Source organism: Alosa pseudoharengus, unplaced genomic scaffold, assembly GCF_046254945.1.
Source record: "Alosa pseudoharengus isolate Yale_2024_CS ecotype anadromous, Long Island Sound unplaced genomic scaffold, YU_APseudo_1.1 YU_APseudo_1.1_scf_10, whole genome shotgun sequence".
NCBI classification, from domain to species: domain Eukaryota; kingdom Metazoa; phylum Chordata; class Actinopteri; order Clupeiformes; family Clupeidae; genus Alosa; species Alosa pseudoharengus.
The window spans coordinates 20630635-20657991 of NW_027468565.1; the positions used below are offsets into that span (position 1 = coordinate 20630635).

Sequence of the window (27357 nt, forward strand, 5' to 3'; positions counted from 1 at the left end):
ACAGAGAGCAGCTGAACGCCATCACCTCATTCGTTGACGCCAGCATGGTGTACGGCAGCACCGACCAATCAGCCTCTGACCTCCGGAACCTGTCGTCCCCTCTCGGCCTGCTGGCTCTCAACCCTCAGCACTCAGACCAGGGGCTGGGCATGATGCCTTTCCTGCCCAGGAAGCAGTCTCATCTGGACCCCTGTGGCCCTCGCACTGGCCGAAACGCCTCAGGGGCAGAGACGCCTCCAGACCAGAACATGACCTCCTGTTTCCAGGCAGGTAGGTCAGGCTACACATTATTAATACATATTAATATAGTTGAATTATCTTTCAATTAGCAACTAAGATATTTTAGAGTTTAATTCGAAGAGAATTTAGCTTGGAATGTAAATGTTACAGATTAGAAAAAAACGTGCAAAAATTATACACCCTGATGTTCTAGATTATCATCCGTATGCATAGATTATACACCCTCACTTTATTATGTAAAAAGAAATAGAGTGTGTGTGTGTGTGTGTGTGTGTGTGTGTGTGTGTGTGTGTGTGTGTGTGTGTGTGTGTGTGTGTGTGTGTGTGTGTGTGTGTGTGTGTCAGGAGACTCGCGGGCGAATGAGCACCTGGGCATGATCGCCCTGCACACGTTGTTTCTGCGCGAGCACAACCGTCTGGCCCGGGAGCTGAAGCAGCTGAACCCTCACTGGTCCCCCGACACACTCTACCAGGAGGCCCGCAAGATCATGGGGGCCATCCACCAGGTGATGGAGGACATGGGATGTTTAGATTAGATTCTAGATTAGATTCAACTTTATTGTCATTGTGCAGAGTACAAGTACAGAGACAATGAAATGCAGTTAGCTTCTAACCAGAAGTGCAAAAAAGTGCAATGTAAACAGTATATGACATACAGTATAGTGTAGTGTGGACAGTATTATACAATTAAGAAAGTGGCATGGTTCACAGTAGGGATATGTGCAGTGTATTAACAAGAACATTATAAGAGCAGAAAAAATATGCAGTATGGACAATATAGACAGATATGTACAGTATGTATAAGTGTATGTTTTTGTTATATAAATGTATATAGTATGTTTGTAATATAAATAGAATGCTATGGGTGGGATAGGGTAGTGCCACCTCCTTGTTGTCCCTGTCAAGTGGTCCATGGTTGTGGTGCAGCTCAACAGGCATGGTGGCGTAGGTTGGGGCTGGGGGGAGGGGGTAGTTGGATATGTAGTATTGTGGTGAGGGGTTGTTATTGGTAGGTTGGGGGGTTGGTTGTCACGTGTTGCAGAGTTAGCGTTCAGTAGGGTGACAGCCGCAGGGAAGAAGCTTCCTCTAAGCCTACTGGTCCGGGTGCGGAGAGACCTGTAACACCTCCCGGAGGGGGAGTGAACAGTCTGTGGTTGGGGTGAGAACAGTCTTTGATGATGCTGTGCACCTTACGCAAGCATCACTTGCCCTGGATGGCCTCGATGGATGGGAGTGAGGAACCGGTGATGCGTTGGGCACAAATGCGTTTTCACCACCCACCACCAACTGCTCTGCTTTCCGGTCAGAGGCAGAGCAGTTGCCGTACCATACTGTGACACGGTTGGTGAGGATGCTCTCGATGGTGCAGCGGTAGAAGTTCACCAGGATCTGAGGAGACAGGTGGACCTTTTTTAGTCTCCTCAGGAAGAAGAGACGCTGGTGAGCCTTCTTGATCAGGGTAGAGGTGTTGAGGGTCCAAGAGAGGTCCTCAGAGATGTATCGGTGCATCACGTTGTTAGGTGCTGGACCTTCTCTCTGTGGGCTCTCATCATTGTTGCTGATGAGACCAATCAATCACCATTGTGTTGTCTGCAAACTTGACAATGGTGTTAGAGCCATGTACAGGTGTGCAGTCGTAGGTGAAGATGGAGTAGAGGAGAGAGAGCGCATACATTCCCCTGTCCACTAAAATATATATGAGTGACTGCAGGGCCCTGGCATCTGAGGGTTAAGATAGCATAGCAATAGCCCAGTAATCTATGGCCCGGTTTCAATGACATGGATTACTGTAAGTCTAGTCCAAAAGCTTTTTTTCCAATGGAGATCTTTGTTGAAGTTATCAATCCTTTAGTCTAGAACTAGGCTTAATTCATAGGTAGGAGTCCTGCCCAAAATAATCATCTCTTCGCTGGTATGTGCAGAGCAGAGTTGGAGCTTGGGGTTTTCAGTTTTTCCTTTGATGTTTTATAGATACAGTATAATTGAAACCCAGTGAGGCCCCAGGAACAGTTGTGTGGTCTTTACATAATGGCATCTGAGAAGGAAAGGCCCAAAACATTAGCCCGACACTGACAGACTATGCCTCAATATATAGCCTGGGGATAGAACAACCCCAGAGATTTTGACTCATCTTTTTACTCATCATTAAAACATTTCTTTACAGTGAAACAATGACTACATGAGTCAGTTCTCCAAAATAACACACTTCCTCTCTCCTTCTCTTTCTCCTATGCTCATACCACTCTCTTTCTCTCTCTCCTTCTCTCCCTCTCCTCTCTCTCTCTCTTTCTCTCTCTTTGTTTCTCTCTGTCTCTCTTCCATACTCATTCTTGCTTACCCTCCTCACGCACCCCCTCTCTCCCACAGATTCTGACCTGGGAGCACTACTTGCCCCGCGTGCTGGGGGATGAGGTGACCTCTGAGCTCATTCCTCCATACGAGGGCTACGTCCCCCAGGTCAACCCCAGCATCGCCAACGTCTTTGCAGCCGCTGCTTTTCGCTTCGCGCACGTTACGGTGCAGCCGGTGGTGACCCGGCTCGGCCCAGGGTACCAGCCCAGCCCCAGGCACCCGACACTGCCTCTCCACCACTCCCTCTTCGCCTCCTGGAGGGTCATTCAGGAGGGTGAGACAGGCTCCAATTACCAATAACTTCAACTTTACACAATACATTATTACTCAAGGACTGCGCTGACATTCAGTTGTTTATTTAGCTATACATTGGCATCACTTTGAGTTTAATTTGTATCCTTGCCTGTGTAGACAGTTTTACCGTATATTCATTATTTTGTCATCTGCGTTTGTTCACTACATATTAAAAAGATGTTGTTAAGATTCTTAGACTTTTTGACACAATGTGTTTAGGATTTCCTCTGTACTGACCCTCATCTCCTTTTTCCCTGTCTCTCTCTTCCTCTCCCTCTTCCCTGTCTCTCTCTTCCCCTTCATCTTCCCTGTCTCCCTCTCTCAGGTGGGGTTGACCCTGTGTTGCGTGGTTTGCTGCTGTCCCCAGCGAAGTTGCAGGTGTCTGATCAGATGATGGTGGAGGAACTGACTGAGCGACTCTTCCAGGCTCAGGGGGGACTGCCCTTCGACCTTGGGGCCCTAAACCTCCAGAGAGGCAGGGACCATGGACTACCTGGTACATAGCTTTAAAACACACACACACACACACACACACACACACACACACACACACACACACACACACACACACACACACACAGGCATGCATCCACAGGCACATGCACTCACATATACGTCCGTACATATACACATAGTCACACATACACACATGCTCTCACAGTTACTTACTCTTCCAGCTTTTTGAAATGTATTAGTGCTGACTTTTGTTTCTCTTTGTTTCTTTTTATTACCTATTTACCATGCCACCATTCATTATGATGCCCCCTCCTCCTCTCCTCTCCTCTCTCCTGTCCTCCTCCTCCTCTCCTCCCCTCCTCCTCTCTCCTCCTCTCCCCTCCTCCTCTCCTCTCTCCTGTCCTCCTCCTCCTCTCCTCCCCACCTCCCCTGCTCCTCTCCCCTCCTCCTCTCTCCTGCCCCAGGCTACAGTGTGTGGAGGAGGCTCTGTGGCCTGTCTGACCCTGTCTCTGAGTCTGACCTGGCAGGAATCATGGGTAATCCCACATTGGCTCAGAAGCTGCTGGCTCTGTACAGCACGCCCCAGAACATCGACGTGTGGGTGGGGGCCATCTCGGAGCCGGCCCTCCCAGGGGGCCGTGTGGGGCCCCTGTTGGCCTGCCTGCTGGCCAAGCAGTTCAGGGCCCTTAGAGATGGGGACAGGTAGAGTCTGATTCACCCATTACTGACATACTGGGCACTGTATAAGCAGCATTACTGAACATCAGATGTGGACATAGACACACACACACTTAAATAAATACTCACAAGCAAAAATGTATTTAGATGGCTATTTTGTTGTGAAACTCTTTAAAAATGGACCATGCGTGTTAAAAATGAGCTAAGTAACACAACCCACATGGATCTTTTCTTTTTTTTAACCTACCAAAGAGCACATTTGTTTTAGTCTGAACTTCTGAGCACTCTGTGTATGTTCTGAAGAAACAGCTGTTGCTCAGCCTCTGTCTCTCTGTTCTCCCGGTTCTGGTGGCAGAGAAAGGGAATTTTCAGCCTCTGTCTCTAGGTTCCCTAGGTTCTGGTGGCAGAGAAAGGGAATGTTCAGCCTCTGTCTCTCGGTTCCCTAGGTTCTGGTGGCAGAGAGAGGGAATGTTCAGCCGTGCGCAGAGGTCATCGCTACAGAGGGTCTCTCTCTCCCGCGTCATCTGCGACAACACACACATCCAGCTGGTGCCGCCCGACCCGTTCACACGCACTCTCTGCACAGAGGACCTCCTGCCCTGCACCCACCCCCGCATACCCCCACTGGACCTCAGCGCCTGGAGGGAACCAGACTCAGGCAGGTCCAGAGCAACAGAACCACTGAGCTGCCATTTACTCGCCTGTGATTTCCTGTGTATTAGCCGCATTGTGTATAAACCGCAGGACAGTGTTTTATGCAAGTTAAAAAAACAAAACCATATTGATACTATATTAACTGCCCCCGTATAACCTCATAGCTGAAGAATTTTTTGCACAATCAGTGTATAAACCGTGACTAATAGTTGGGAAATTACGGTAATGGAAGTTCAGGAGATTGAGGAAAGAGATTGGTTTAATGACATTTGGTGAAAGAAATGGATGTGAGAAGATTATCCATTGGCATAATATTAATTTGAAAATTATGTCTCTTTTGGTCTCTTCCTTTGGCAAAGGACATACCAATTAAGAAAGATGGCTTTTTTTGGTTTTATATATTACTGTGTATACCTGAATGAACAAAAAAACCCAGAACACCTGTAGTGTTTCCTCCATTTCCTTGTCTAACACACCATCCTCCTTTCCTCTTCTTCTCTGTCAGACCCCACGTGTGGCTCCATTCCCCGTATCCAACCCGGCTACTCGCTGCTCTGTGACAGCGCCGTTCTGTACCAGTGCCCCGCCGGATTCAGCCTCGTCGGCCCCTCCCAAGTCAAGTGTGACCCACACACCCAGCAGTGGACACCAGCACCCCCTACCTGCCAAGGTAATGCACTACAGGATCATGGGGAGAGTGCTCTACTGTGCTGAAGGACAATGTTGAATTGCTAGTAGACTACCATGGTCTCAGCATATCTCACTTTATGTCATGTTATATAATGTCCACCCTATTCTATTGCACATGAAAACATCCAGATATTGTCTTTTCAGTTGGGTTGTGTCAAAAAGTAAAAATCCCTCTGCCTCCCAGAGGTCATTTCGAGAAAAATTAAAGCAAATTAAAAAAATGAGGCTGAATCCTCAAACTGGTATTTTTCTTTCCCTTAGATGTGGATGAGTGTGCGTCTAGTCCCTCAGTCTGTCCTCAGAACACAGAGTGCCACAACACACCTGGCTCCTTTACCTGTACAGGTAATCAGTCCCGTATCAGACTCCTTGGTCTATGTCCACTTAGCAGTCACCTGACACTGTCATAATGTCACATAATGTAAATGCACATAACTTGTGAATTAGTTGGTCCAGGCTACTGTATCGAAGTCAATTGCTTGCCTGCAGGTATGGAATGCATAGTGTAACTGGACCAATGCAGCAGGAACTTCCATTCTTTTGTGTGGCATGACTGCTTATTGTTAAATATATTCTGTTCCTGTTTTTTGCGCCCTTTTGTCAGAGCCTGACGTGGCATCTTTCTCGGCCTCTTCAGTAGCAGCTGCAGTGGTGGCCGTGCTGGGCGGGGTGGCTGTGATGTTGCTCATCATGGTGTGCTACAGGAGGTTAGTGTGTCTGTGACCCATCCCTGCTATAGAATGTCCCTTACAAACACATGACAAAAACAAGGCAGGAGCTAATAAAGCATGGCATCAGCACTCACGCCACTACGTGCTAAACAAAAGAAAGGTTGTATTGTCTGTGCTGTGATCATGGAAACCAGATGGAAACAAAGCATGGCACAGGTCGCGCATTAAGCTTGCTGATTAGTTTGCAGTCTGCGATCCCAGAAACCAGTTCATTGTATAACATGTTTAAACACATTTGTTGTTACAGGTTTTTCCCCATGAAAAGTGATCACTTGCAGAGTCGTTGCTGTCAGAGGCCAAGTTAATGCCTTGGAAGGGTGTGTTGGATGAAACTTGAGGAGACCACAAGCACTGATCAGTCTGTTTTCCTTTCTGCCTGACCTACTCCCCATTCATGGTTGTTGAACCATCTCACATCATTTAAGGCTGTGAATTGAATTTTGTTGATGTCATTACATTATTTCTGTAAACTGTACAAATTCAATCATCCTCTCAACAATCCTCAAATATGTATTGACACAAATGTAACTTTTTCATAAAGTAAACCAAAATCTGTTAGAAATAAATATTTTTTATTTATTTTTACACATTGACTCAGAATATGATTTATGTTCGATATTGCCTAAAGTTGCACAGTGCCCAAAGTTAGGTAGTTGTTCAATGTATTTCCTTATATGGTGTATTTTCTACAAGGCTGTACTGTGAGATATAAAAGGACTCTTCTAGCTGTGAGATAGATACTCTAGCTTTATGAATTACTTCTTAGCTGTGAGAGATATACACATTAAGTCCCATTACATCTCCGCAATAATAGAATGTCTGTTTGTGCTCTCGTTTAAGTTCCCAAGGGTTTCCCAACTCCTGTCAATATACATCCAAGTTTCAGTCACATTGTTAAGCATATACACATTCCTGCAGGTCAATAATTAATTGGTTCACTGTGCTTTAAGTACTGGAGCCATTCTATTCCTGGGCACAATGGCTCCACATTCCAAGAGTAGATTGTGGATTGTGTGTGTATGAGCCTGAAGCTCTGGTAGGTCTGCTCTGTCTCTGCGTGTGTGTGTGTGTTTATGTGTATGTGTGTGTACATGTTTGTTTCCCTTCTACTCAAACCAGCTTTGCAGCTAAGGGTGTGGCAAAACTTCCTGGCTGTGCCATATTAGCCTTTAGCAAAGAGACAGCCCATTCTGCCTGTCAGTCTTGATTATATCAGGAGAAATTTCACCGTGCCTTTAGAACAATGTGAAAGAGCTTCAGGAAACGTATGAATGAAGAAAGAAATCAAACGGAATAACCACATCCAACAGAAAAGACTTAATTAGTTTCAGTTAGCCCTCAAGACATACTCCTCTCTGCTGGTATTGTGTTGTTTTTATTGACCTAAACGTCCATGCTGGCATGTTAATAGTGCACTTGAGTTTAGTTCATTCTCATATCATATAAGGCAGCTTAGAACCTATGTACCACACAGGCCCAGCAACACATTTTTACAATTTACAATGCAGGAGTCTTGCAACATATAGGGTGCATCAAAAGGACTTCTAATGCAAACATACATACGTTCAATCATGCAAGTGTACTCTTTATGAACACAGGGTTTAGACTTCGGAGTGTGGGGCTGAAACATCTGACCAAACATATCATTAGCGCGTCGACCCGTACACACAAATATGGCTGTATATCCATGCAAAAGCAACAGTCACTAGGACTGATCATGGCTTGTGTATTTACACATTAACATTCTGGAGTGTCTACAGGCTGTGCTGAAGCTGTGATATAGTACCTGTGTACAGCACAGTTTGTAATAAAGCTAATTCTCTAACCACTGCTAGAGACAGAAGGTATGCATTGGTGTGCTGAGGCTATGGCTATAGAAGACGAAGCAATGCAAAGGCTAAAGCTAGTTATTCATTCATCCTATAAACAAAGACATTTAGCTTAACATACTTACAAAAAATCTAAACACATTTACACAAGGAGTTTGAACTGAGAGACATCTAAATGTCTATTATCTGGGCACCATTTTGAAGACATTTGTTCTAAATTGTGCATCTTATATGAACCTTAACAAAACTTGACTTATCTTGAATAAACACATGGTAGGGCATTATTCGTTGACCAATTAGTTCTCTATATGGAACTGGACTTGTTTCTAATTCCGTGGTTCTGTTTCTGTTCCAATTAACTTCTCATGTGCATCTCATCTCATCTATGTACAGCCTGAACCTCAGGGAGGGAACTTCATAGTAGTACTAACTAACTAGCAAGACAATGCTCACTGCTCATACCAAGCCTTTGGCAGCCTGGTGAGCTCTCAAGGCCAGAACACATGAGACATACGGGAATGTAAAGGCAACATTAGAGGAGTGTACGGAAAGAGCAGCAATGTCCTGATTTGAGTGCTTTAGAATAAGGAGTGTGGACTCTATGTCAGTAACGCCTAAAGATGATGCACTCTGGTCTGGATGACGCTATGGCTTTGACCTATCAAACTTAACTGCAGTAACACTGGTCCGCTCCACGGGACATGTGCTGTGACAGTGACTCCTGACATGAGTAAATGTATCTACTGCATAGTTATAGCTATGCAAACATTCCCACCACTAAACCATAATTACTAAAGCCATCCAATTGTGCACAAGGGGGAAATATCAAAACCACAACAATTGGTATTTTGTGAGAAGGAAAAGTGAACACGGTCTCAGCGGCTCAGATAATACATGTCTCACTTGAGTCAATAAGCTGTCCTTGTTGCATGTTAACATAAACTCACTGAATAGGACCGGTCACTGCTGGTTCATAATCTTCAGTTTGGCAACTTGTGATTCTGTCATCTAACACATAACTTCCAATCCACACTGTCTGTGCATCGTAACCTCATGGCACTGACAGAGGACTCTGGAGATAAACTATATTGCTCGCAGCCCATTGCTCCTTCTGTGTGTGTGTGTGTGTGTGTGTGTGTGTGTGTGTGTGTATATACGCTGATTGTGCTCTGAGGCTGACTTCCGCTGTTTCCTAGCTCTCATCCGTGAGAAAGAAACCCAGTTTTGCCATGGTCATCTCACTCCGCAAGCGCATAACTTCCCAAAACATCTGTTCCACTACAAAGAGAAAAACATAAATAAGAAAATATACATGGCCTTCCAATATTGTATTTCAAATATATTATCAAAAATGTTTATTTTACATTTGAAACTCACCATCCTGCCTCACTAAGCCTTGTTGGATGTATCTTATGTAGGTAAAAAAGTTGCACACTGCAGTGATCTGAGGATAAAATCGATAAGACATTAATCTCATTAGAGTTAGAGACAGTCACAGACCACATAAATGTATATTAAAACAACATAAAACTAAACAGAGCTCATACATTATAAATAAGTACATTACATTAATGTTGACTGATAGTTCAGCAGTTATAAATAAGAACAAATACATATGAATAAATGCTCAAGTGAAGACTGATATTAAAATGGAGCAGGACGCATTCAGCTGGTATAAACAGAATTCGTAGCATAAGGCGTAAGTCATATCAAGTGATACACAAGCGATGGCTGGTAATAAGACAGAGAGAGTGTGTGTGTGGAGTAGAGGGATTACCCGAGCTCGGCTGGAGGGGGAGATGTAGTAGTAGCTCTCTTTGTCTCCCAGTTTGATGCGATGGCGACAGGGCCGGGACATGCCACTCAAGGCGCACTTCCTGTTAGAGGAAGGGAGGGACAAACAACAGCAACACGGGATCAGATCCTCTCTGTCTAGGGTCAGCCCAGAGTGGGAAACACACACCCTCACAACACACACACACACACACACACACACACACACACACACAGCGGGAAACACACACCCTCACAAAACACACACACAGCTGCACTGCAACAGCATGCAGCAGATGTGGCCGGACACACACCGCCAAAACGTTTGGCTAACATTCAGTTAATTCAGCTCTGACAAAACATCTCCAAATAGAGGATGCGTACAGCACAAACCACAAAACAACAGATTTATCTTGTATGCTTGACATTCACAAGGGGAGAAAACATTTTAGAAGAGATGGGTGTTAATCCTGGCCTTCATGGCCTGAAGTTGAGTTAGAAACGGCATGATGAGAGACAGCCAATGCACACACACACACACACACACACACACACACACACACACACACACACACACACACACACACACACACATACATACATACACACACACACACACACACACCCCAGCATCCAGACCCCAACCCTGCCCATCAGAACACACAGACAGACTGAAGGCCTGGTGGGTGCTTGAGGGTCAGGTCATACAAATACACAAGCACAAGTAGGTGTCAATTGACAAACTACATGGCAGTGCTCTATCAAGCAGGAGAGTCTGTGTGTGTGTGTGTGTGTGTGTGTGTGTGTGTGTGTGTGTGTGCATGTGTGCGTGTGTGTGTGTGTGTGTGTGTGTGAGAGAGAGAGAGTGTGTGTGTGTGTTAGTGAGTGTCAGTCTGAAAGGAAAAGACAGGGTGATGTCCCAAGTCACTTACGTCTCTACAGCACCTCTCCAGCCACTGAAAGAAACAATTTCAAATCGAACGGAGATTAAAAAGCGTGATGTGGAGCAGTGATTTCTAATGATTCAAATGAAAAATGCTTGGGTCCTCTGCCATAACACAGGCTTCTTCTTCCGGGTCATTTTAACTAGTTACCAAGTTAAACTCCAAAAAAAATCTCTCAAAGTAATATTTTGCAACTTTTCATTACAAGTGATTAAAATGTATCTATTTGAATCATTACTTTCCCTTAAAGGTAAACACTATGTATAGTACACAGTATGTATAGTTTCCATGACCACAGAGGAATCCTGGTTATACGGCCTATGAAACAGACTACTAGCATTGGGAAAGGAGCATAGCTAAAAAACATACGTTTGAAAGACTTGAGCCAAACACCAGCAAAGACCTTGGGATTTGTATTTCTACAGGGCAATACTTGATTTGATTTTCTTCAGAAACAAAATAAGAGAGAATTTTGTTTACTATCAATAAGCATTTGGCCTATGTCTAATGCAAGCATGCACTAAACTGGCAGTGGGATGCAACTCATTATGTAGGAAGGACTACAGCAAGATACTACAAAAGGTTACTGTGACAGTAATACTATGTTGTTGTACTAGCAAGACAACATTTTCCACAAATTGACAACATACAACCACAGCTGTTGAGTCTTTGGGAAGAAGAGGTGAGACCCACAACAGCTACCTGTTTCGTAGCCCAAAAAATGGTGTCATTCTTTCACATAACCTTTTTACAGTGCTAAGGGTTTCTGCTATATTTATGTTTTTAGTAATCACTGCACAGTGATTTGTCTGTGCATGTACAACTAAAAATGATTGTCTCAATGTCATTTTAATTTAATTATATTTCCTACAATTATACATTTATTTCTATACCAGATTTATTATGAAATGAATGTGTGTGTGTGTGTGTGTGTGTGTGTGTGTGTGTGTGTGTGTGTGGACTTTGACTCACTTGGGTCCCCCACACTCAATGGCCGAGGCCTTCACCAGAGGCAGGGCACTCATGGCCACAGGCTCAATGGTCAGAGAGTTGCTCTCCACCGCACTCTGCACTGACTGAGATAACTGGAAACAGAGAAATCCAATAAGTAGAGTAAGATAAGACAAAGGGCTTGTGGATGGATGGATGGATAGATAGATAGATAAAAAAAAATTTGGATATAGACCCTTTTAAGAGAGTTCCATTATCAGCATCATAGTTGGCCCCACAAGACTTCCTTTTTAACATTCCATGTTATCTTAATGCAGAGGAAGTAGATTGGGAACCAAATAGAATGTTCAAGCATTGTTTTTGTTTTTATTGTTGAAAGGGTCTATACAAACGAGTTTACCTCCGAGCGATTGAAGGACAGGCAAGGCCCGATGTCCTCTCTATAAACCCGGCTCATGAACGCAGAGGAGCTGGCCAGACTGGGGGCCTCTCTCCAGGACAGGAACTCTGCATACAGAACTGAATCCACCTGAGAGAGAGAGAGAGAGAATGAGAGAGAGTGTGTGTGTGTGTGAGTGTGAGTGTGTGTGTGTGTGTTCAAGTGTGTGAGTGTTTGTGTGTTAGTGTGTATGTATGTGTGTGTGTGTTTGTGTGTTAGTGTGTTAGTGTGTGTGTATCATTATTTAAATCTGACTTCATAAGGCTGATTTCCCAGACATGGATTAAGCCTAGTCTCAGACTAAACACTTTTTTACTGGAAAACTAGAACTAAGCTTAATCCACGACCAAGAAATCGGCCCGCAGTGAACCGCAAAGGAAGCACTATTGACAGAGAGAGCAGAGTGACTGACAGAAAGAGAAGCCGAGGGAGAGGCAGGATGAGTGATAGTGACAAAACAGGTCAGCAGTATATCACTGACAACTCAAAAATAAAGGAAGTTCTCTGTTTTTGTCAGCACTCTGGTTTAGACGTATGCTGAGACAAGGCCACAGTGGCATGAATTCTCTTGCACAGACCAAATCCAGACTTTTAACCATAGAACATAAAGAGCATTCCTCTGATAGACCACCATAAAATGTTAATTATAGATCACTTTTTTTGTCCAAAAAAGTCCTCTGAATAATCTCAAATAACAGACCCCTGGCCCCCTATACACCAATAAGCTAAAAACAGTTCCTAACTGGTGGATTTAGGAGAAAATCTTAAAAATATTATTAACTTTAGGACTCCTAGGAGTAATTCACAAAGCATTTTGGTGCAGAGACCAAAAGTCAAAAAAGTATATATACTTATACTTATACTATTTTAACACTAAAAGTAGCATCTAGTGCTTAGAAGTGGTCAAGAGGACTCCTAACCCACTAAGACCAATTCACAAACGATCGTTTAAGCAGCTGCTGGTGGACGATTGGCTAGTGGACAGGAGTGGCAGGGGGTTACCTGGTGACAGAGGGCCCCTGGCACCTCACCCTGGCATGGCCAGTAGGGCTCGTAGATCACACTGACTGACTGACCAGGGACCAGACACAGAATCAGAGAGAGGAGAGCAGGAACCGCAGACTGAGAGACAGAGGAGAGAAAACAGGAACAGAGAAGAGGTGCGGGGAGAGAGAGAGAGAGGTGAGAAAGATCAAGAGAGTGAGAAAGTGAGGAAGGGTTAGGTTAAATCACACGCAAAGAGATCAAGAAAAGGGTGAAAGGGAAGAGAATCAGAGCAGTAGAATCCAGCAGAGTCCACATTGATTAGAAAAAGAGGAAATGTGAGAGAAGAGACATGAATTGGGAAGAATTGTATTCCCACATTCACAGACACACATTGAATGAAGACTTATAAGACACTGTTGTTAGGCTTTTCATGCATGTCTGTCAGCCCAGGAAAGGCCAAGGGGTCAGAAAGAGGATTAGCACGCACTCCAGATCATCTGAGCTTTCTGACAAAGTAAAGCCAGATGTGTACTTCTGCCACGGGGCACGGTTGCACCGCTTGCCGTGTGTGTGTTGGCCTGCAGAGTGTGTGTGCACGGCGCTCTCTCCTACCTCCTTGTCTTCCTTGCTGGCTGCCTGTAGGTCCGCGGGGCTGGCCTCAGCCTGGCTGTGGAAGCTGGAGAGGATGCTGCTGGCACTCTTGTTTCGGGTGTGCCCCCTCAGCGCCCCTCTGGTGCCCGGGGACTGGAGCTGGGGGTGCAGCTGCCGGTTGGGGGAGGAGGGGGTGGAGGTCAGCACCAGGGTCTTCAGGGCAGTTACCTCAGCCTGCAGGACATCAATCTGGACAGAGACAAAGAAGGAGGTGTGGGGGGGGAATCAGACTGGAGAAGATGTGTGTAAGGCTATGTAATGTCTTTAAGGTTTCCAATGTGTTAGTATTACTGCATAGTCAAATGACATGGCAAGAGAGAGGAGAGTTATCACGGACAGAAGGAAGGAAAAGAAGAACGAAAAAGAGAAGAGAGAAAGTGGGAGACATGGAAAGAAAAACAAACCTTTCCCTGAGCCTCTTTCAGTTGTTTTTCAGCGGTTGCCTGTTTCACATTAGCTTCACGCACCATTTTATGGGCCTCCTGAAGAGTGGACAGACATGAACACATGCAGAGTTCTGTGAGTGAGGTTCATCGGAGCGGTCTCATGTTTACGCGTCTGGCACTGCTGCTAGTCCTCCAAGCATCTTAACAACTACTACTACAACTACACAGCACAGCGGTCAACCAATTCCACTTTAAAACTAGCCTCTTTGTAAAATGGTGTGGGACCGTTTCACAATGATTACGTTACATGTTTGCTTTGATATCTGTGGTTATTTCTGTCTTTACGACGGTACCAGTAGTATTACCATCTGAAGGAGAAGGCAGTTAGCGGTGCGTAAAGCTGCAAGACCAAGTTCGTCTTACCTCAAAAAGGCTGGCAGTCAGTTCTTCCAGCTCCTGCTCAAGCTGGTTGCGAACATGAGAGAGGCGTTCACATTCCTCTCCCTTGAGTTTCAACTCCTATTCAAACGGGCAAGAGAAAGTATGTGTTTGTTTTGCGACTATTAGACAAGAGATGCTGACTGTGTACAGTGGTAATAATAGCAAACATTACAGCACCTTCTGAGCGGCATCCAACTGCTCCCGAAGAAACTCGGCCCCTTTCTCCCTTATCTCTATTGATGAGCTCCGCAGACGGGACACGTTGTAGTGTTCCCCTCCACGGGAGTCCTCCTCCCCCTGAGGCATCGCCGCAATCTGTCCCCCTCCTTCGCTGGGTCCCGGATCCGTATCCAGGTCGACTAGCCTAAAATACAATAGTATTGAGAAGATGCAGCCATGATGAGCGCTCGGAGGTGACGTAGGCTACAGGACAGTGCAGTTAGCACTAGCCACTGTCCCGTACCACTGTCCCGTCGTAGGCTATATTGTATCTAACGTTAGACAAGGCAAATGAGCAGAAATTGTACGAACAGCTGTCTATATCTAATGCGTGGGGTCTAAACGTAAACGCGTAAACGCAAACTACGCGCGTAGCTCCATTACAATATCCAAGTGCTGGTGTCATCAAAGTTTGATGTAAAGAGGACACACTGTAGCTTTACATAACTTTCAAGATAGGACAAGCTCCCATGGAAAACTTGAACTCCGGTTGGCCGGATATCTCTTCGCAGACCCCAGCCCTTACCCTCAGACCCGTCGGCCACACTCACTTATCCCCGCGATGTCCACGGAAACATCCGTTTACGCCCTGCTCTAGTAGGCAATATTCCTCAAATCTCAACTCAGTTTGGAATGTCACCCTCTGGTGAGACACTATGGATAAAGCTGTATGTGCACCGATGAACCCAATGACAGCATACTGCTTGCAATTTAAAGTAGACACACTGTAACCTACATTTACTTATTTGTCAACGGGTAAAGCGTTATTGTCCAGTCAGTCCGATCTTCATTGAAGCCATCCTCCTATTCAGGAAAAACAATCTGTGCCAACGACTGCGGTCGACTATCTGTCACAAGTCACATGACGCAGAGTTTGTAAAAAGTCAGCCTCTCCCGGAAACATGTGACCAATTTGGTCTTCAAACGCGCAGTAAAGCTGCCTTAGAGTAGCCTAATGTGTCCTATTTCTGAAAAGTTCACTTTGTTCTGTCTAAACAGCTCTTCCTTTGATAAATTCGTTTCCAGTGTCTTTCATCGTAGTCACATGAATGCAAACCACACAGTTCACAGTGATTATGTTATCTCTCACCTCTCTTTTGGGTCTAAATTTAAAGCTTATGGTATGGAACTACATACTAAATATGAGATTACATCAGTTTTTTAGTTCAACAACCATACAAATAAGTATTCTTCCCCTTCAGCATGAAATTTGTCAGAAGTTTGGTGAACATTTTTTTCTCGTCTGGGTATTATAGTTCAGCAGTGTACATTGAAAAAAGCTATATCATCAGTTGCCAGGAGTGGACTTGTTTACAATTTTGTTAAACAAAAAAAGAGTGATGATAATTGTGTTATGAGGTCTTCATTACAAGATAGAGACCATCACTGCCCGTTTCTATGCCTGTGTATTTTTTTCAGTGTTTTATTGCAAGAATTGCATAGAATAAAAAAACACTTAAACAGGACTCAGAATACACAAGACGACACTTGAGAGAAGTCAGCTTACAGGTGCTTTAAACTTAGTCCATTGCTGGATGCTGATATTTTGAAATAATCATGTGACAATGAATAAAATGACAATGTCTGCCACTTGGCAAACAGTTTCTTCTCCCTTTTTCTAAAGCATACCTAGAGGGCTGATTAAGCTCACTATAAGACCAGGTAATGTGAGCCAGCCAGCCAGTGAGAGCTGAACAAAGCGGTAATACTGAAGTTACAGGCCTTGGGAAACTATGACAGTCCATATCACTGCAGGCTGTGTGGGATAGCAGTATCAGTAAACTGGTGGTATTTCCACTTCACACACACACATACAGACACACAGACACAGACACACACACACATGCACGCACGCACGCACGCACTCACAAAGACCTAGTTGTACACAGTGAGTATACAGCTGTGCAGTGATAAACTTCTATATCTGCTTGGTAGAGGGGGAGCAGCTTCACAGAAGAGAACTTCTGATGGCAAATTTGAGGAAAAGTTAGTAAACCACCCTATTTACCTAATTTGAGGGTGCTGATTCTGAATACTTTGTTTACCAAGCTCAATTCTGAGTTCTAAGCCGCATAATCAGCATTTTAACATAAAATAGCGATTTTTTTTGGCTTATTTTTCCTTAAATTGGGTTGATTTCAAATGTAATCACTAAAACCAAATAAAAGTGTTCTCTAAATACATGTTTGAGCATTAAAGAAGCCATACTATAGTTTATTAATGTATTTAATGGGAACATGATTACAGTTAACATGTAATAAACTCGGAAATTCTAATCAAAGCACAACCATATTTTTATTGCTAACATAGTGAGTCACTCATATTGTGTTTAATGCATTTCATCACAATAACAAGTTGCACAGATAACTTTCAACTCAGAATATATCCTAATGCAGAACTGCATCTACCGTCAGCAACAACCGACAAGTAAAAACCATTTAACTTCTAGTAACACTGGATTTGGTATGTGTGCTTGCCTCCATACTAGAGCTTGATAATGTGCTTTTCTAATATGCCATTGAGCAGCATCACTTGTTGGTGGTAGAGCCTCCAATCCTCGACATCTACGATACCAAAATTATGACTTCGATACAATACCTGCCATAAATATCCTGGTACTCCATACTGAAACGATATCCAAATCCTAAAATATCTGGAAAAGAAAGGACGCAGGCCTCCTCCAAGTGTATTGAGTCATTTGTGTTGAATTTGGTGCAATTTTGGTCAATTCTGGGTTTAAACTTTAAACTTCTAAACATCCTACATAATTATTATTTTTGTAGTCAGTAAAATAGTAGTTTGTGTGTGATTAAGTCCTTTATTGTTTGTTATAGCTCATTTATATTGTGTGGTGTTTTGGCAATAAATTACCTTTAAATAGCCTAAGTAGGCTAGATCAAGGTCAGTGTTTCAAATTACTGCATGCAAATCACTTCAGGGTCCCTACACATTTTCCATTTAAAAATTCCATACTTTTTCCATACTCAAATTTTCAAACTTCTCGGTAGATTTTTCTGACATTGTCAATGGAGTGTTCTACTAGCATTGTGAATAGCTGTATAATAATGTTTATTATTAACTTGTTAACCCTCAGAAAACACTTGCCCATTGTTGGATACTTTTCATTGGGGAAGTGCTGAGTTGGAAGGTGCACTCACATTTGATACAGCATACTACATATGTTGGAGACTAGTGCACTGCTGGCAGAGGCCTCAGAAATCACCGTAAACAGTATTATTTGTTTGCAATAACAGTTTATCAGATAATGCAGTATCCATGTCTTGGTAACTTTTACAAAATCAAAAAAGTCTACTAGTGTTTTAGCCGCAAACAAACCAGTGCACAATGGTGTAGAGCATGTGCATAGAACAGGGGTTCTCGATTTGGTTTTGGTACCAGGGTCTCCTTGTGGGAGAGATTTTTTTTCTGAAGACCGCCATTCAATTGTATCTTGATGATGTGGACTGACAACTTAAGCTACACAACAGTAGGAATGGTTCATTATGACCTGAGTGAAGTGATTAGAACTGTAGATGCAATAGTCTGGAAACAAAAATATTTCTCCATACCCTTGTTTCTTTTTTCCATACTTATAGAAACCTGGAAATTACTAAAATCAAATTCCATACTTTTCCAGGTTTTCCATACTGCGTAGGAACCCTGTCACTTATTGCTATGCAGAAGAGCCTAATCTTTAGGCCATCTGATGTAGGCTACCCTAGGCCTTCCCGTGTTTATGGGATTTCTTTGACAGTTGCAAAGGGAAAAAAGTGAAGATAGTCTTCTTTGCTCCCAGTGTAATTTAATAAGTACATGTATGTTTCAACCACTCAGGTCTTAATCAGATAGGCCTACACCATTATCTGTTGCAATATCTGTGTCCATTCCTACATACATTAGGTCTATTTCTTTGATAGTTAACATTATTTGCTACCACAGAACAAATACCAAATAACAATACAAACGTTTCTTACAAACTTTCCTGCATACTTCTTAAATGTGCTGCAGTCAGACGGGTGTCCTAAAGACATGACTAGATCTTGAGCATCTATTACCAGTGTTGAATGTGCAGTTTTTGCAGTGATCACTACTGGACATTCCACATTGCTAGACAGCACTTGAGTAAGGATAGACTTATTTCCACTTCACCAATAACCATTGCTATCTGTACAGGGACATTAATCAGTTCATAGCTGATGATTTGTCCTAAGTCCACTTCCCTTTCAGCATCATATGCAGTAATGATGCACTGGAGAGTATTTATTTTTGTAGCACTATAAAGGAAATCTTGTCTAAATGTTTTGCAAATAATGCAATCTCCATAGCACTCTTCAAACATGCACACTCTTCCATTGTTTTGCATGACTGGAATTTGAATGATAGGAAAGAGCACCAGTGAGATGTTTTAACTAGGCAAGCACTGTCGCCTTTACAGTAAAAAAAAAAAATACAGTGTAAATCCTCAGTAAAGAGTGACAACTGTTCATAATAGTTAGTGACAAAGTACTTTCTACAGAAAAATGAGCAGTCACCTACAATTCTATCAATTTATTATCAAGGAATCTATTTTGTTTCTAAACGTCATACTGAATTTTAGCTATTATTTCAATTTATATTTTAATTTTAGCTTATTTTCATTTGCTACTTGAGGGTCATTGGGGTAATTCCTGTCCTGTCCTACAACATATCTGATACATAAAGAGTTTATTAATGCCTTATTTTTTGCAATTATGATATCTGATGGCAAAACCAAAAAGTATGTGAATTATGCTAATTATGCTAATTAGCAAGCTTAAAACTCAAAATTGAACTTGGTAAACAAAATATTTGAATTCAGCACCCTCAAATTGTGTGAAATAGCCCCTTTACCGACTTTTCCTCAAATTTGCCAACAGGACTTTTTCTGAACGTTTGTTAGCTATGCTCTCCCTCTAGGGTACTGTTAAACAAACATACAGTACACACACACAAAGGCCTAGTTGTACGCAGTGAGTAATGAGCTGTGCAGAGATAAACCCCTACATCTGCTGGGTACTGTTAAACAAAACATACAGTACACACACATGCGCACACACACACAGACAGACACACACACACACACTGTACAGTTAGTTAATCTGCTGACTATTGTTCAACTCAAGATAATCCAGGCTTCTTTTTTACCTTCCAACAGGACATCTTTCTTCTGCTGTCTTTGTGGTGGATTTGTACTTTGATGCTCGCTCGTCCACTTTGCCAAAAAACACAGGGGAAGAGTAGACAGCAATCCCTGAGCGGTCAGCCACCACCACTTCATACCCAGGGCCAGACGGGGCAATCGCAGATGGAGAGGGGGAGAGCTGCACCCTGTGGATCCCTTCAAATACATCCATTTTCCAGACACTGAACCCAGGTCAGTCAAGGTCATGGATGTGGCCTCCTGTGTGCCATGACTTGTTGAGCTTGCTTTATTTTGTGACTGAATGTGTCTTTTCTCGGAACAGTCCAGATACTTTTTTTTATTCTTCTGATGACTCCGCCTTTGGTCTTATCCAGGAATGCAGGTTCAGCCCACTGACACAAAACAATATGACACAGCAGCTTATTTCATGACAATCAAGACACAATTGTAGCTTACCGTTATCAGAGACTGGCGTATGATCTGAATTAGGCCAAACAGCCGTATTTGATCAAAAAGTTAAAAGCAACTAACTGCCCAAACGTGGCCCACCGAAACAGGTGCGTAATTTGAACCAAACTCGATGTCAATTTAAGATGTTTTGTTGCGCTAACATTTAAGAACTACACCTCACTCTTCTTACCTTTCCACAAACTTTCCAGAATCTCAAAGGACGTGTTTGATTGTGCCCATAAGATCTGCGAGTGAAAGTCTCACGCGTGCACAAAATTATCTGCAGGCTAACGTTACTTTCTCTGGTAGGCTACAGCTTGCTTTAAATGGGCATCTGCTGTTCAGTTAACGTTTCTCGAACATAAGTCTGTCGGACTTCGCTCAGTCCGTGGTTAAAGGGTTAATCACAAACTTCAGTTCGGTCGACCTATGTTTCGCATTCTGTCCACCAGAGGGCGCAAGAGTGTCCTAGTTTCCCTGCTGCTTCTTAATTTGGTCGGCCCCTCTCAAAGAATTCCCTTTCATTCCCTTTGGATTAAAGGTGGTGAGATTTGACACACTTCCTTCATCAGTGGTACAAACAGAAGGAGCAGTAACATTACATAACTTATGATATACATGCCATTGTTTGCTTCCGTTATTAAGATATTATTCTCCTGAGTTGGTGTATGAACACAGGGTGATTTGCTCAGATTAACTAGTAGGCTACCTAGGTTTCACAATGCACCTTTGTTGCTGAAACAGATTAACACGTCAAGTGACTGGAGATGTGGGCGTCTATTTCTCTCATTCTCCTCGCCTCTCCTCCATCCCTTGCCATTACGCTCAGCGTCAGGGTTGTCAACACATTTCCCATCCAACACAGTGAGTACAACCAAACTTTTTTACTCCTCATCTGCTCTGCATTTATTCAGCACAGTATGGTTTTGCCATGTCTGACAGATACATGTAAAATAACTGGTGGATAATGTGGTTAAGTCACAACTGTACTAACTATAGCTTACTTTCTCTTTCTCTCCCCCTCTCTCTCTCTTTTCCTCACACTTTCTCTGACTTTATCTCCCCCAACCAACATAAATACTAACAGCACTTTCTATTCTGCTAATAACTTTGATATTTTGGTCAGCTGAGCCATATGGTCACAGCCTGAAGGTGTGTTGTGTGGGCATACGTTTCTATGTCTGTATCTCTCCCGGTTTGCCCCCCCCCCCCAACATGTGAACTCAGCAGCAAGTGAGGGTGTCATTGTAGATGCTGTGAAGCGTCTGCTAGCCTGTTAGCACTGTGTTGTTTGGCCAGTACAAGTGAGAGACCCTCAGGCTAGTCCCCCACACACCCACCCACCCACCCAACCTTCCTCCAACACTAACGCCAGCTCTCGTGGCGCCCTGTGAGGTTGGTCATCCTTGCCACTAGGGGGCAGCAATGACAGTGACCTACTCACGCAGGGTGGCGGATGCTGGTCTGGGGACCTTCTCCCACCTGCTCCTGCGCTGGAGGGGCAGCATCTACAAGCTGCTCTACAGAGAGCTCATCATCTTCACCATCCTCTACTTTGGCTTCAGCGTCCTGTACAGGTGTGTAAAAAAAAAAAACAAGAGCACATCACACTCACACACACATACATACACACACACACACACACACACACACACACACACACGCACACAAATAAATGGAGAAGGCCGCCCTGGAGGATGTCACTGCATACACTGACTGACCCCAATTGTGACCTTTACTTCTCCCCAGGTTCCTCTTGGATGAAGGGCAGAGAAGGCTCTTTGAGAAACTGGCCATCTACTGTGACAAGTATGCCAATCTGATCCCTTTGTCCTTCGTACTAGGTATGTACAAGTGGATTCATAATGCCCCATTATGATATGAAGCTTTCATGCACTAGAAATAATGACAATGGCTTATGGTGATTCCTTAACATGCATTAAGTTATGTAAGAAGGTTTGATAGTGAGAAGTTATATGTATGTTAAGTAATAATCATGATTACTTAACATGCATATAGCATTTCACTCTCCTTACATAATGATTTTCCATTATCATACAGCTAAATTAATCAGATAATTTATCACAGGCATTTGCACTGAAACACCACATACAGTCAGCATTGCTCCTGTACAGGCGCCCAGGTCTTTATGTGTCATTGGTACTGGAACAAAGTTAATGATGTTTAAACCTTTGTATGTATTTTCTCTGTGTTTGACAGTCTTATGGCATCAAACCATATACAAACCATGTAAAAAACATATATAGCAAAAATGTGCATCTGTGTGTGTGTCTATGGTCATATGTCTGTGTGTGTGTGTGTGTGTGTGTGTGTGTGTGTGTGTGTGTGTGTGTGTGTGTGTGTGTGTGTGTGTGTGTGTGTGTGTATCAGGTTTCTATGTGACACTGGTGGTGTCTCGCTGGTGGGGGCAGTTTGAGAGTGTTCCCTGGCCGGACCGTCTGGGAGCGTTGGTGGGTGGTCATGTGAGGGGCGCTGACGAATCAGCTCGCCTCGTACGCCGCACCCTGATGCGCTACGCCAACCTATCAGGAGTGCTCATCTACCGATCAGTCAGCACCGCCGTCTACAAAAGATTCCCCACTATGGACCACCTGGTTCAGGCAGGTATGTCTTCACCAGCTGAGTGGGATGCTTTTAACATGCACACACACACACACACACACACACACACACACACTGACTTGCAGCTTCACTTAGTTATGTTTTAGAATGATGGTTTTAGAAACAAAGTTCTATAATATATACCAAACATTAACTGCTGAATGCAGAATGGATTAATTCACATAATTCTTTTGTCACAGCATTTCAAAGATCAAGAACCAAAATACATTTTCCTAAAACATTTTTTTATCACCAGCTGACTCTGAACAGATCTATGTTGCATTTAGAGAAATTGTCTAAATGCAACATGAATAATGAATAATTACCTAGTTAAATGAGAGATTATTGTTTTGAACACTTTCTTTATGTGTTTACCTTAGTCGTTGCTCAACAACGCTTTTGGGAAACAAGCCCTTAGGCAGGGTCTAAATCAGCTTTAGTTACTGGCAAGGTTTCTACTGCAAAAAAATAGTGTTGTTACACCAATGTAAACAAATATGATTGATTATGACAATGTGTTTCAACTTAATTTCCGTCTCATTCCCAAACCATTTGTATTCTCCTCCGAGTCTGTGGGTGAATCTCGATGTCCACCCTCACAGACTCACAGACTTGCTCTAACTTTGTGAGGGCTTAGAGCTGTCTGTGAAACTGTGAAGTGCATGAGGGCTCGCTCGCACCCTTTCTGTACCCTTTCCGGTCCCTTAAGTCGGCATGAATGCAGACTTTACTCAAGGTCATTCCCAACAATTCATGGTGTTGTCATGACGTGGAACTCAGGGTTGCCCAAAGGGAGGCTCGAATAGCTTGCAAAAAACATCAGTAAAAAACTGGCATAAAATGGAAACGGAAACGTGCTTGCAACACGTTTCTGGTGTTGTCAGTTTAACGATAGGTCACAGGTGCTGTCCCATTCCTATCATTAGTATTTTGAACCTTTACAGCCTCTCAAATTCAATCACTTATCAAAGGATGTCAGTTAAGTCTTATAGGGGGACTTGGAGATTCAGCCTATGAGGTGTTGTTTGACACCTATGTGTCCCCTCATCCTCCCCTTCAGGTCTGATGACTGCAGAGGAGCTGAGGCAGTTGGAGGACCTGCCGTCTCCACACAACAAATTCTGGGTTCCCTGTATGTGGTTTGTCAACCTGACCATGAGGGCCAGGGCAGAGGGGCGCATCAACAACGATGTGGCCCTCACTGCCCTCCTCAATGTGAGTCTGATGGGTATCGACATTTAGAACATTTAAGTCTCCAAACCTTCCTTTATTGGCACCTTGTACATGGAAAAGAACTCATTGTTGTTCCCTCTCATAACTGTTGTAGTAAAATATGAGATATGAAACAAAACATCCTTTATTTGAAATGTTTGTGAGGCCCCTTCAACAATGACACCTGTGTTTACACTAATCAAACACTTGCATGTGAAGTAAGCAAACACCCTCTGTTCTCTCTCCAGGAACTGAACACACTGCGTTCCCAGTGCATGAAGCTGTACAGCTACGACTGGATCAGCCTGCCTCTAGTTTACACGCAGGTTGGGCTTATCAGTACAGCTTATCTACCATTCCACAATCAGATCTCTTATACTTTTACTCGCACAAGCATTAGTCTAACAATAGAACGATTAGCACACACAACTCAGTGATATCAATGCACAAATGCAAATAGTAGGGACCCAGTAGTGAATTAGAATAGCTACTGTTTTTTTTTCAGGTTATTTTGCTTAATGTCTAAACTCATTTTATCACCTTTTATTTAAGGTGGTCACCGTGGCTGTGTATAGCTTCTTCCTGGCTTGTCTGATTGGGCGGCAATTTTTAGACCCTAGTCAGGACTACCCAGGCCATGACCTGGACTTCTACCTGCCTGTGTTCACCTTGCTACAGTTCTTTTTCTATGTTGGATGGCTAAAGGTGAGGAAAGGTGTGTGTGTGTGTGTGTGTGTGTGTGTGTGTGTGTGTGTGTGTGTGTGTGTGTGTGTGTGTGTGTGTGTGTGTGTGTGTGTGTGTGTGTGCACTGTTGTGTTTAAATATAGACTTATCAGACAGGGATACCATTTCACTGCCCTTTCAAGTTATTTCAGTTCTAGTATAAAGATTTTTTGAAAGACTCAAAGAAAGACCTTGATATTTATTTTTATATACATTTTCAGGTGGCAGAACAGCTGATAAATCCCTTTGGAGAGGATGATGATGATTTTGAGACCAACTGGCTGATAGACCGTAATTTACAGGTAATATGTTGTAAAGGTTTCACATACATATTGTCTACTGACTTTTCTCAAGAATGTTTAGGATTTGTGGTCAATGTCCCTGATGTTTATACCATTTTAATCTTCCTATTAGGCTAAGTCTGCTTTGCTAAATGGGTTTGATTTTAATGTCAAAAAGAAAAAAACAATTAATCCATAAAAGAACAAACATAATCAACATCAGGTGAAGTCTGCTGCTAGAGCTTCTGGAGCAGTGTCTGTGTGTGTGTGTGTGAGTGTGAGTGTGAGTGTGTGTGTGTGTGTGTGTGTGTGTGTGTGTGTGTGTGTGTGTGTGTGTGTGTATGTGTGTGTGTGTGTGTGTGTGTGTGTGTTTACCTATGTAATATGCTCTCCTCAGGTGTCCCTGCTGTCGGTGGACGAGATGTACGACAGCGTGCCTCTGATGGAGAGGGATAAGTACTGGAACGAATCGGAGCCACAGCCCCCCTACACAGCGGCCAGCGCTGAACACAAGAAGCCCTCATTCATGGGCTCAGCGCTGGACATCAGGTGGGTGTCCCGCTGTGCTGTTGCCTTGGTCCTTGAGAGATTGACTGAATCCTAAATGAGAATTGAAGAATCCAGGGTGTGTGAACATGACAGATTTGAGAAAATAGCCCGGAGACAATGGAAATTCACCTTGTGTTCCTATATTCAGCAACAAAACACACCAACAGCAAATACTATGTAGCATTTATCATTTTATGAATTATTTTGTCATTATTCGTATGACAAAATAATGTTTCGTTCTCACTCAGATACTTTGAAGACTGTATACAGCTTGCCTTATTGTTACACTAGTGCACCTTAGTAGTCAGTGTTAAAACTTCTTATATTGATCATTTTAACATAATTTTCTCACTATGAATCTTCTGTTGAAATAGCTTCTGAGACATTCTAAATGTCCTTAGACTAACTTTATATCTCTGCTGCCCTCCCCAGTGTGCCGAAGGAGGAGATGGAGTTCCAGTCTAACCTGGAACAGATAAAGGAGCACGAGGAGGCCAACCACTCCACCCCTCTGCTGGGGAACCTGTCCCGCCTGTTGGGGGTCCAGTCCCCCAGCTTCCCCCGACCCACGCCCACCTCCCGGGTGTCCCTGCTACGGCGGCGCCCTCGCGCCCCCCTCAGCCGCTTCCCCCTCCACCTGCACGGCGAGGCGCCTGCTCTCGCGGGGGGGCACGGCCGCGCTCACGAGCGTGACATGGACTACGCCTTCTCCTCCATCCCCATGTGCGAGCGGCCGGGGTTCTACAGCTGCCCGCAGACGCCCATCCACTCCATGCCCCCGCCCGTGCCGCGGCCGAGGCCCACGCGCCGGGCGCAGGGCGACTGGACCCACAGCTCGTCCTCCTCCCTCGCCCACCCCGCGGTGGGCTCCCAGCTCTTGCCGCCTGACACACCAGGTCACCTGCCGCCACCCCCGTCCTCCGCGTTCCCATGGCTGGGGGACGATGGGTCCGACACCCCCTCTGGTCCGGCTTTCTCTTTCCCAGATCCTGTCCCCGAGCTCTGCCCCCTCCCGAAGCCCAGGCTCGGGCAGGGCCTTCCCTCCAGACACCCTCTGCCCCCTCGCCTCTCCCTGGACACCCCCTCTTCTGCAGACAGTCAGCCAGGACCCCTAAGTGCTAGAGTTATGGGAGGTGGAGGAGGAGGGGAGCGAATTTTCTCCTTCACTCCTCCCTCCAGGCCTCTCATTCAGACCACCAACAGCTCAAACAGCATCAACGGTGGCGGTGGTGGCAGCATCTCCGGCGCTACCGGTTCCCCTGCAAACCTGTGCAACGGCGCTGTGCCTCACCCGAACTTCCCCAGCGGTGGCGGCAGCGCCCAACGATTGGTCAGTAGCAGCAACGGAGCGCTCAGCAGCAGCAGCAACCTCAACCCCATCAGTGCCACTCCCACCAGCAGCCAGCCTGCGTCCAATCAGCAGAACTTCCCTAATGATTCCGGGATCTCATTGACTGAGGATCTTCTGAGGGGTCTGGTCTCCAAGGCGGGGCAGGGACAGGGAGAGCCAATGGGGTGAGGGAACAAGAGTGAAACAGGAAGTGTGGCAGAGACTAAGGGACCTCTGACTTCCTGAAAACTGACCATTGTCCCACTCTCTGATGCTCACCTGGCCAGATTAACATGGGAGACTGCATTTGAGCCA

At 44.2% G+C, this 27357-nt stretch overlaps 3 protein-coding genes across 4 annotated transcripts in view; 2 read left to right on the top strand and 1 right to left on the bottom strand.

The window, feature by feature from the left end:
- Positions 1–6599, top strand: part of epx (eosinophil peroxidase) — a 10369-nt gene extending 3770 nt beyond the window's left edge. The window contains exons 7-16 of the mRNA XM_076298647.1: positions 1–270; positions 585–745; positions 2607–2865; positions 3211–3381; positions 3806–4043; positions 4466–4677; positions 5179–5343; positions 5625–5708; positions 5968–6070; positions 6342–6599. The exon at positions 1–270 is cut by the window's left edge and continues 448 nt beyond it. Of these exons, the coding sequence (XP_076154762.1) occupies positions 1–270; positions 585–745; positions 2607–2865; positions 3211–3381; positions 3806–4043; positions 4466–4677; positions 5179–5343; positions 5625–5708; positions 5968–6070; positions 6342–6399 (1721 nt within the window). The 3' untranslated portion in view covers positions 6400–6599. The remainder of the gene's footprint in view (positions 271–584; positions 746–2606; positions 2866–3210; positions 3382–3805; positions 4044–4465; positions 4678–5178; positions 5344–5624; positions 5709–5967; positions 6071–6341) is intronic.
- Positions 6600–6649: 50 nt separating this feature from the next.
- rab3il1 (RAB3A interacting protein (rabin3)-like 1) lies at positions 6650–15544 on the bottom strand. Of its 2 annotated transcripts, XM_076267235.1 has the most exons (11): positions 15451–15544; positions 14673–14859; positions 14478–14573; positions 14073–14150; positions 13630–13857; positions 11992–12120; positions 11613–11725; positions 10629–10652; positions 9701–9800; positions 9301–9367; positions 6650–9201 (listed from the first exon to the last, which is right to left on the bottom strand). In XM_076267235.1, coding segments are annotated over exons 1-11 (1110 nt in total). In that variant the 5' UTR covers positions 15453–15544; the 3' UTR covers positions 6650–9115. The 2 variants fall into 2 exon arrangements, with proteins under 2 accessions (XP_076123350.1, XP_076123356.1); XM_076267241.1 differs by lacking the exon at positions 10629–10652.
- Positions 15545–21750: 6206 nt separating this feature from the next.
- On the top strand, positions 21751–27231 carry best1 (bestrophin 1). Its single transcript, XM_076298660.1, has 9 exons — positions 21751–21902; positions 22075–22169; positions 22717–22950; positions 24008–24162; positions 24408–24485; positions 24712–24864; positions 25104–25184; positions 25561–25712; positions 26145–27231. Exons 1-9 carry the CDS (start codon positions 21751–21753, stop codon positions 27229–27231), a joined length of 2187 nt encoding a protein of 728 aa, XP_076154775.1.
- The last annotated feature ends 126 nt before the right edge of the window (positions 27232–27357 follow it).